At 40.4% G+C, this 10,808-nt stretch overlaps 1 protein-coding gene across 2 annotated transcripts; it reads right to left on the minus strand.

Moving 5' to 3' along the window:
* Nucleotides 1-338: 338 nt before the first annotated feature.
* TTC14 (tetratricopeptide repeat domain 14) lies at nt 339-9,780 on the minus strand. Of its 2 annotated transcripts, XM_074911687.1 has the most exons (12): nt 9,602-9,780; nt 9,394-9,515; nt 8,944-9,143; nt 8,477-8,561; nt 8,258-8,387; nt 7,474-7,626; nt 6,733-6,804; nt 5,355-5,474; nt 5,149-5,271; nt 4,364-4,481; nt 2,239-2,348; nt 339-1,778 (listed from the first exon to the last, which is right to left on the minus strand). In XM_074911687.1, exons 1-12 carry the CDS (start codon nt 9,763-9,765, stop codon nt 809-811), a joined length of 2,367 nt encoding a protein of 788 aa, XP_074767788.1. In that variant the 5' UTR covers nt 9,766-9,780; the 3' UTR covers nt 339-808. The 2 variants fall into 2 exon arrangements, 1 of the variants encoding a protein (XP_074767788.1); XR_012634026.1 differs by lacking the exon at nt 339-1,778 and having other exon boundaries at nt 2,237-2,348; nt 2,822-4,481.
* Between the last annotated feature and the right edge of the window lie 1,028 nt (nt 9,781-10,808).

Consider the following 10,808-nt stretch of genomic DNA (forward strand, 5'->3'; position numbering starts at 1 on the left):
TCTGCCAACCACCTTTGGAGATCTCATTGTAAATAACTTTTCCCACAGCAATGAAACCACTGCCTTCAAGCCACTTGTAAAGCAAATGCCTAACAAAAAAACCCCTAAACGAAGAACAGGCCCACACTTGAACTTACCCAGACAGTAAACACTTAAAACTCTCTTCTACTTCGGTTGGGTATTTTTTACATTACTTAGACAACGTGTTTGACGCATTTAAAAATGGAATACACTTGCCTTCACAGACACTGGAGGATTCCATTCCCTTAAGGAGCATACATAACCACAGCACCAGTATGAAACATCCCAGCAACATTGACAAAAATCAAGACACAAAATTAAGAAAAAATTAAGAAAATTTAATGATCAAATGAGCTATATACATTGATGGCACATGACTTTGTTATCCTCTCTCTATAGCTGGAAGTGTGATACAAAAATATCAACAGTCAATAGTACCTCAGGGGATGAGAAAAAACAAGCCAAAACCAGCTGTTGTTAAAGTGCATATTTGATGTGAGTTACAGCTAACTACAGGGCTATCAAAGGGTTTCAACCCATCAGACACACAATATCATACAGGAACATCCCAAATTAAGAGCATGGGAAACTTAGATTTTAAATAACTACTGATATTTTATGTAAGATATTCTTGCATCTCTTTCCAACATAAAGTCTAAAACATCTGACATTCTACAAGACAGAACAAATTCTGCCTTTCTATCACTCTTCATATGCATTTCCTCAAGAGATACTCAGATAAAAGTTCATTTAACTACACTCATCAGAATACTGTTTCTTAGGTACTTTACTGTTTCTTCTGCTTACTTCCTTTTTCCCTCTCAAACTCAGCTATCTGATTAAATATATTAACCAAGTTCTGAGGCAGGTTTCTTTTAGTGCCACTTTCAGTTTCTGCTGTACCATTTACAGACATTTCCTCATCTGGTTCCTCGGTTTTATTAGTCTCCTCGTAACTTCTTTTCCTACTCTTATACTCGCTTTCATGTTTATGACGACTTAACACATGCCTATCACTATCATAACTTTTATCACCTTCACGTAAGCAGGTGCTAGAACACGATCTGTACTTTCCCACTGACTTGCCAGAATAGTCAGACCCTGCTGGAGACATGTAATACCTGTCATACCTGTCTTGACCTGAGCCATGTTTTTTAAACTGCTCTTTTCTCCCCTCTACGTCCCTTTCTAATTTCCTAAAATAATGCATCCTAGGTTTATCATCTGACTTATGATATGGACCTGAAGAACCCCTCCAACTGGAGAAAAACCTATCTGTTTTACCATATTTTTCACTTTTGCTACTACTTGGCAGAGTTCTGGAGCTACTGTAAGAATCTCTTGAATCTTCAGACCTACCTCCAAGAGTGTCTTCATCATCACCTGAAGTCCTTGAAAAAGAACAGTGTCTGTCTTTCTCCTTTACCTCTGTTTTTGGACACACTAAGCTGTCCTGCCTTTCCAGCAGTTTTTCCACTTCAAAATTTTGGTTAAGAAAGGAAGCAGAGGTATCAGCTGGAGGCGAATACCATTCCTCTTTCCTAATCTGATCTTTATAATGGGAAGAAGCTCTAGATGAGCATTTTTTGGAGCTGCGGGCAGACTCTGATCTATTCCGACGCTTTTTCTTATGTTTCTTGTGATCAGAGGAAGAGGAGGAAGAAGAAATTGATATATCTGACGAAGAATCACTTGATGATGATGATGAGGAAGAGGAGGAGGAGGAGGAAGTTGATACTTTCCTTTTCTTCTTCAACCTAAAAAATGTAATTAACTTGTGAGATAATCTTCAGTATCAGGCAAAAATTATATGTAGAAAGCAAATCTGTACTCCCCAGTTTGGCTGAGACTGAATGGAAACTGAGCCTGACTTGGCAAGACAATTTCAAATGCCATTTCTTTATCAAAAAATTAAGATTAAACCCACTGAACAGCGTCTTGTAAAAGGCATCTCTCCCAGTTTAATATGGCATTACACTCTGCAAATACTTCACATGGAAAAGTATTTTTTAAACTTCTCTTCCACATATATCTCCATTAAAGGTCCTATGCACTAAAGGACACTGCCCACAAAAAAAATTCTGGAGGAAAAGCAGCTTACCTAGGTGTTAAGTTGTACCTAGCTTACTGCTCGACAATCCGTTTGGAAGTGGATTGTTCATAGTCTTATCTGTGCTTATTGCCACATAATCAGTATATCGAAAATAACAAAGTTACCTTTTTTCTTCTTTTAAGAGCTTACGCAATTTTTCTGCACTTGTTTCTATTTTCTTTTCTTTCTGTCTCTCTTCTTTGGCAGCTTGTTTCTCCCTCATTTCCAAAGATTTCTTTTTTGAACCCAAGCATCATAAAAAAATTAAATTACATCAGAAGTGTTAACATGGGTATTTTTCCCCATGTCCCCAACCCCATTCAAATGTATAATTACACCAGGGATGTTTTACCAGGATTCCCAGATCAAGAATTAATATTGTTCAGGAGTTTGGCATTGGCCATTGAGATAATCAGGTTTACATTAAGGACCATATTGCAGTTTTTTTCCATTAAAAAAATGTAATTGACCAGCCATTGCAGTGGTACCCGTGATCCAGCACACCATGAAGCGTGGACCCCAAAAGGTATATATAGAATATGCAAAAAACCAACAGTATTATCAACATGAAGAAAAGAAGGGGAAAAAAAAAGAGAAAAAAAAAAGAGATAAAGGTTTGAGAGAAATTATCATTATTGTAGTTCACAAGTAAAACATGGCAGAACCCATTTTAAAATGTATTCAAGTTGGCCATGTTTGAATACAAACCGTTTTGTAACAATTTCACAGACCAGTTTGATGCATAGTTTACGTAAGAAACCATGTTCCAAGGGTTTGTTGGTGATGAGCAGCACCAGATGTCACATACAGCAACAACGGTCCAATTCAGAAGAAAATGCATTGGAGAAAAACACATAATCAGTATTACAGGAAAACATACTTAGTGTTGCTTCAGCCATTCTAGTACAACAGCGATAGCATGAGACTTATGTATTAAAATAGAGGTAAATGCAGAAGAGCATCTCACCAGATGAATAATCCTACTAAGAACTACTTAAGTCTATTAGAGACCAGACTTCTGCCATCTACAGCCCTAAAGAGCAGATCTCTTCATATTCAGAGTGAACAGAAAGTCTGTTTATTGTTTTCACAACTTAGCAACTATCTTAACAGATATAATAAAGGAAACCCTTAATTGCAGTTGCATAATTGCTATGCAAACTATCAAACAATAGCTAGCATTGTGGGTTTTATCTGCTGCATCAGTGACCCATACCAGGAAGATGCTAAAAGTAAGCAAAATTTGTCTCCTACTTGCTGAGAATATTCTTCATCATTTTTAACTGAGACTGACATCTCTTTCTAAAGCAGCCAAATGTATGTAGTGCTGAAATAGCAGACAACGGTTTATCTACAATGTAGTTCAGTTTTATTACAGAGATTGTCATATATCCTCTTCCCCCTTCTTGCAACACAACCTGTCAGCATTATGGCTCCACCAACTGAAGAAGTGTCGATTAAGGCCATCTACCCCAGTGTATGTACCTCCTTACATGCAGAAGCATAGAACAAAACAAGCCTGCTCCTCAGTGCTCTATTTTACTCTTTGATCCTCTCTGAAAGACAACACAAGTAAAGGAGGTAAATGAAAGAAGACAGCCACTCAGATTAGCATAGAGACCCACCAGGGCTCACCTGGGAGACATGCTGCGTGCAAGAAAACAGATAAAAACCAGCAGACAGCAGAGAAGAAAGATATTCAAAACTGCCTGCCCACCCACCCTCTATCTGCTGCTGTTTTCCTTTAAATTACTTCTTAACTTCCCCTCTCATGTGATCCTCCTGTGTGTTAGCTTTGACTGGTGTTACTCTGTCTTTTTACAATTACTCCAAATGACAAGGATCTGGCTGGTAGGATGGTGTGCAGTGTTTATTTGGCTTGCCTACATGTTTACAATTTGCATGTCTGCATTCAGAGAGTGTTTTAATTCAATATTGTTAATCATGCTTGTATGATAGAATATTCTTATCCTTGCTTCAGCTGACAGAGTTATCAGGCTTTGCTCTTTCCCCATCTCCACTGTTTGGCATTTCTTTACTATCCTGTTCAAAGTGGAGTCATCAAAAGGTACCTTTCTTCTGGTAGGTACAGCCATAATGCTCACTGTAAAAGATTTACTGTGGAGAAGGGAAGCAGAGAATAAGACAAACCATCAACTTAAACTCTCCCTGTTCAAAAGATTTAATACGATTTTTGATGTTCGGTTATTGTTGTTGAGAGCACTACATGAAGAGAAAGTAAAGAATCACCTGCATATGCTTACGGAGTTTCGTTAAGGCCTCTTCTGCTTCCTGAAAAGTCTCATCCAAACTTAAGGCTTTTTTATAGTAATTCTCAGCATTTAGTAGTTTGTCTTCCTCTTCCAATCTAAAATTTAAGTGATAATTCATATATAATTAAGCCATAAATTTTGACATTTTTTTTCCTTATTTTTAGGACTATCTTTCTTATTTGCATTATGACACTACCACTGCATCCCCCCAAGACCCCATCTACCACCGTAGCCCACCTCAGTATTTTGGAAAAACCATTGATTTCTTTGCTATCTCCTAATCATCATCAGTTCTACTATTCTTTGAAATTTCAATTCCAGTTTCAAAAATATTCTCTCTCTTCTTAACACAGGACTTAGAAGAAATCAATTCCATGAATATTCAAAAGTATAATGCTGTGTTAAGAGTGGTTAACCAACATTTCAGTAGAGTAACAGAACATAATTTTGTTACAAGTATTTTCTTTTAAAAAAACCCAATCAACTTCCTGGAATACATTCAAATATTTCACAAGACTTTATGCAAGCCTGGTGTCCTACCAGTGAAAGGATATCAAGGATTAAGTCTCAAATATTTTGCCAGGATTTTAGCTGGGATGGAGGAGAAAGTGTAAGCCAACTGCACAAGCAGGTATATTTCCAACATTTTTTAAACACATAACCAGGAAGGAAAGATGCTATTCTGTGTCTTAACTAGAATGGTATTATAAACATGAGGAAGAACTGTTAGCAACCAAACAAAAATACAACCCCAACACTTACTGCCCGCCTCTTTCCACAAGTGTCTGACAGAGGTATTTTCTTGCATTTCTATGGGTAGGACAGTTTTCTAAGGCAATTTCAAAGTCACCTATTGCTTTGTTCAGACTTCCTTTTGTTGCATACCTAGAACAACAGAAAAGTTGCACAGATTTTAGTAATGTTTCTCCTTCACAAAGTAGAAAAAGCAATGAAATAAGCAGACTTACAAAGCTCCACGTGCTACCAGAGCTTCAACATTCTGTGGATCAATTTCCAAAGCCTTGTTGTACTCATTCATGGCTTCCACGTGGCGCCCAACTTTAAAATAATCAACCCCAGCCTTCACACTGGAGAAAAATATTTAGAAAATATTATGTACAGCTAGCCTATACAGATTTTATATTGTTAATTACTCAGAAGTTATGGTTCCAAACAAGTGATAGGTAATAAAACTTGACTATGTTATGTACTTAACACTGGCATTTCAAATTAATGCAATATTGATGTAATTCTACAACAATACATTATCTTTAATAGAAAATCTTGTGGCATTAGCGAGTGTTTCTGCAGATGGTGCTACTACATTACACAGTTTTTCATTTATGGAATATTTATGCACATTTCTGCCCAAAACTCTGTGTGACCTACAACCATTAAACTGGAACAGGCTTCATTATATTCAAGGCTAAAAATCACCATTAGACCAACGACACAAAGTGAGATGGGTAGACGGTACACACTGAAACCAGTTCATCTCAAACTTAAATAATATGAAATATAAAACCTAAGAATAAATGAATCTTTCTTCTACATTTGCCAGGAGATTAATGTATTGGTAGAGAACTTATGAGTTGAATTTCAAAAGTTTTAATTACAGACTTTTTTTAAAAATTAAAATTTATATTTGATTTAACATCACTAGATTAATTGCAGAAAAAGTTGCTGAGTTGCAAAATACTATTGTTTTAAGAAAAACACTGCTCTGTTAGCATAGAAAGCAGAAATACTGAAGCTTCTTTCAGATGATTTTTTTTTTCCCCACTGGTAAATTCAAGAGAAGTTTTTCCATAAAAAGATCAGATTTTTAGGAGAAAATTCTCTTACTTCTGCCTCCTCCACTCTGTAAGCATACCCACATATACAGCATAGCATAAAGCAACAGCACCTATCCAGAGCTGCTCTTCAAAATGCAGCCAGGGAAATACCTTTAACTTCTTAAAGACAGCAAGTGCACTTGTTAAATCTACAGTTTCCGGCTTAAATGGCATAACAAGCAGTGTTAGGTCATTCATTTACATTATAAAATGGAAAATTGTGTATTTGGTATTATCACAAATCTTGCTCTCATCTCATCAATGGGCCAGCATATTATAAATATTCAAAGAGGTTCTTCCTTAAACCTGACACGTATTCTGGAACTGAATCTCAAGACTTTATCTATCACGTACCCACTTGGCAGTTAAGGTTACTTTCAAGATGATCTTCCTGGTTACACCACTACACAAGTGGTGGAAAAACTGGTTCAATGGGTATTCCTTTAAGAAATATAATTTGTAACCTAATCTAACCTAACGACAAACGCTGACGAGGAAATGTATTGCATACCATTTCAAGGCCCAAGATGCAGACTGCTTTTTCCTCAATGCAGGGGCAAAATCTTCTTCACTGAAATTTTTACTTTAAGGCAAAAAACAAACAAAAACATGAAGTTGGTCTTGTGAGTCCATATCTACAGTGCAGTTGAAATAAGCGGAAATATTATTTATACAATGCCTTACTGCTCTCCCTCAGTCAGGAAAGTTCTTTCATTTTCTGAAATCAGTTTTCCCAGTCCCATTCTAAAAGTGCTGAACTGACATAGTACAGCTGCAGTACATTTAACAAAAATATACCATATTCACATCTGCTTTGTGGCCTAATATAGGGCTCACATCATCAGCCACTGCATATGTTTGAGCCTGTTTTGCTAAAGAGGTCAGATCTATTACTAAAATAAACATTGTGAATAAACATCTGACAGAAAACACTAAGACTTAAAACACCCTGCACTGCAATCCAAAGATATTGACAAGATCCAAGCAATACATTTCTAAAGTATTTGGTATCAAACATTCTGTGTGCGAGAGCATCGTGCTCATCCAGAGCTATGGAATTTCAAATGTAGATTTCTTATTCTAGAGGACTTCACTTTTAAATATTTAAGGACACGTAAGCTGCAGTCATGCAAATCAAAATGAAAAAGGTTTAAGTGTAAGTGGTCTAGGACTTCCACTCACAAATCTATTTCAATGGATTAGAATAATCTCCACAAAGCTATAGGACAGGCACAATGTAAAAATCACTTACATTTGAAGACTTCTCATCAAAGACGGTGGATTTGATTCACTTAGTCCTAGTTTTTCTGCTAAATATTCAACTAATGATGGATTAGCGAATCCCGGGGAACGATGCAAAACCTCTTCAAATGTCTCTGCTGTATTAGCAACTTCCATGCTTCGCCTTGAAAAAAGCACCAATGTATACAAGCACCTCACAGACACTACACACAGTTTGATACTTAGAATAAAAGTGCCTATATTGATACTTATTACTGACCGCAAGCTGTTCTTTTACAGGCATATGTTTTCCTATTATTTAGCAACCCTTATATCCTTTAGTCTAACTGAGCTTTTGAAACCCATTTTGACACCTGTCTAGTTATCTCCAGGACATACAAAAGCATTACAAAAATTACAGATAGCTGGGTTCTTCTGCCTTCTAAGGGTAATTTTAAGATTCTAAAATGTCATATTCCAGTCTGCCAAGGTTTTTGTCTCTTGGTTGGTTTTTTTTTTGATTGTTGTTGGGTTAAGGGGTTTTTTGCTGCTTGGGTTTTTTTTTTTTCCACACAGTCCAACAGTGACAGATACTTCACTTTGCTTTCTGCTTTCATTACATTTTGGGAAAGATGCTAAAAGACCATCTATACCTGACATACCCCCAAAAAAGTACATTAAGAGACAAACAACAGAAAGAATGTAGTCAACCAATTAAACCAGAAACACCACAAGTTCACAGAGCAGTCTGTCAGAGATGCTCTCCAGACACACTAAATACACCTTACAAGTACAGTCCAATAATGTATTCTTACCTGTAATGCAATGGGAAGTCATCAGAAGTAATTACACCAAGCTTTGTACTGGAAAGGTTGGGTGGAAGAGCTGAGCTATAAAGCGATGTTGTGAGCTTCTCATGGTAACGATCAACATCCTTGATGGCAGCTACAGAAACAAAGAAAGTTAAGGTAAAATTACAGAAATGTCTCAAAACCAAGAAAATCAGATTCCTGACAACTTTTGCAGCTACTTGCCTCGAATAAGGTCTCCAGTTTGATAATAAGATAAAGGATCTCCATGGTTGCTTTGAGAAGGCACATCTCTCAAAGGACAAAGAGCCTACAACAGAAAAAAGTAGCAATATCATAAACAAAGCCAAAAAGGGTTCAATTTTACTCCCCAAGATTAAGACAGAAGATTAGTTTAATCTCAATGCACACATGAGCCGTGACAGTTAAAAGCATGGCTTGGTTGAAATAAAAATGTATGCATCCAAAAATTTTAAACTCAGAAGTAATATTGATTACAGGTCATGAAAAGAAGTGTTTGCTGATCCAGCACAGCATCATAAGCTGTCCACAAACTCAGACCCCCATGCACCATCCCAAAGCACAGTTTCACCTTTACTTATACCAGCTCATTAAGAGATGTAAGAGCCAACTAATACATTAAATGGTTACTACTCATCTAGAATAAAATATTGATCAAAGCTACAACTTACAGTGATTTCTAAGTCTGAAATCTCCCGTATGACACCACTTCCCAGACAAATCAACACCATGAAAAAGCCAAATTCACGAATAGAAGTAATCCTCCCAATCACGATATCACCACGTTCGATGTCTCGAAAAAATAATTCTCTCCTCTCTTCCCTGGGAACCTCCATGAACCGTTCCAGGGGCGGCATAACAGCATAATACTCTGCAACAAGAGACATTCACAGTTACAAAACGACCAAGCCGCAACTTAAAATACTTCACGACAGCAAAGCATGTTAAAATCTGATTTATTTGTACTAACAAGAAGTTTAGGCCTATAGAAAGCAATAGCAAATATGTTCACCCTGTTGTTAAAAAGACTCCTAGTTTAAGTGCGGTATCCTTAGAGCACCCAGCAGGCGTTACAGGGACGCCTTTCCAGGGCAGCCGCGCCTCACCCTGCCCAGCCTTACCTTCATTTTCTTCAATGGTGTCGGAGAGAGGCCCATTGGGTTTCCACGAGTGAGCAAAGAGCAGATCAGCTTTTTTGGCAATGAAGCGCTTTATCTCGGTGTCAATACTCGCCCTCTCTTTCCTAGGGGAAGGAGAACCCGGTGAGAAACCCCCCGCGGCCCCCTCACGGCTCGCTCCCCTCGACCGCACGGCCGCGGCGCCCCTCACCAGGCGGCCGGCGGGTGCGGGGCCCCGCGGGGCGGCTCCAGAGTAGCCCCCGGCGGCGGCAGCAGCCCGCGGAAGTCGGGGTTGTCGTGCTGCTCGGCGCGGAGCAGCGAGAGCAGCGCGGGGCCGTGGTAGCTCAGCGCCTGACGCAGCAGCTCCCGGTCCATCCCGCCGCCGCTGCCCCGGAACAGGAACCAGCGCCGGGCCCCGCCTCCGGCCCCACACCGCCGGCCGGAGCAACGCGCATGCGCCGGGGCGGGGCCGGGGGCGGGGCCGCGAGCGGGGCGGGGCGCGGGCGGCCGCAGCGCCCCCTGGGGAGCGGGAGGAGCGCCGGAGGGGCCGCGGCTGCTGCGGGGCCGGCCGCCAGGGCTCCGGCTGCCTGGTTTACAGCGTGCTGCGAGAGGGAGAGAAACCCAAACCCAGAAGGTGAAAAGTACACAGGCGGCCGGCGGCTACGTACATTATGGCCGGTACGGCAGCGAAGGGCTGTCCCGCGGCGGCCATGTCGGGAGAGGGCGCTGCGCCCCCGCCCTGCTGCAGCCCCGCGCACAGCGAGGGGCTCAAACCCAGGGGTTAAAGAGAAGAGGCGGCGCTGCCTCACTGCGGGGTGTGGGTCCGCAGCCTTGGCGCTTCCCGCGACCTGCATTTTTCTGGACGTCAGCTGGAGCGTACTTGTTTCAGAAGGTAGAGATCCTTCAGGTCTGAGGAAACGCAACGCTCCAGAAGTTCTCGATTAGTTCTCAGCTCCTAAATGTTGGCGGTAAATAACCACAAAGAGAATAAAGGAACAAGCACCACGGACGCCACGGCTGTGGGGCTGGAGCTTGCCCTGCGGGTGACGAGGGGCTCCCGTCTGAAGTGAATGACCACGATGTTCATAACCCATTCCTTTGAGCTGCCCCTCGGACAGGCTTCCCTTCAGAAATTCATACAACTGAAACAAAGAAGAGTGCAGGAGAGACACGTTCTGGCTTTGTTTGTCAGAACAGCAGTACTAAAACAAAGGGGGAAATGGGCAGTTGTGTCAGGAGAAGGTAATGCGCTGAGATTGTAGCTGAGCTGTTAAAATAGGCCTAATGCAGGATTCGGTGGTTCGGTTCACCAGCACTATCTTTAAATGCTAAAAAGACACTTGACTCAGGAGGCTCTTCATGCTAATCACCTCTTGTAGCTAATGGAGAAAGGTGCTTAAAACCAGCTGGAGTTAATC

This window comes from Athene noctua, chromosome 8 (assembly GCF_965140245.1).
Source record: "Athene noctua chromosome 8, bAthNoc1.hap1.1, whole genome shotgun sequence".
NCBI classification, from domain to species: Eukaryota; Metazoa; Chordata; class Aves; order Strigiformes; family Strigidae; genus Athene; species Athene noctua.

Excerpts from the sequence above, each read along its gene's own strand:
- TTC14 (XM_074911687.1), bottom strand. The coding sequence starts at position 9,765 with ATGGACCGGGAGCTGCTGCGTCAGGCGCTGAGCTACCACGGCCCCGCG. Across the intron at positions 5,475-6,732 it reads GCATCTTGGGCCTTGAAATG|TGTGAAGGCTGGGGTTGATT; the intron begins GTATGCAATACA and ends ATTTTTCTCCAG. Across the intron at positions 1,779-2,238 it reads CTCTTAAAAGAAGAAAAAAG|GTTGAAGAAGAAAAGGAAAG; the intron begins GTAACTTTGTTA and ends TACATTTTTTAG.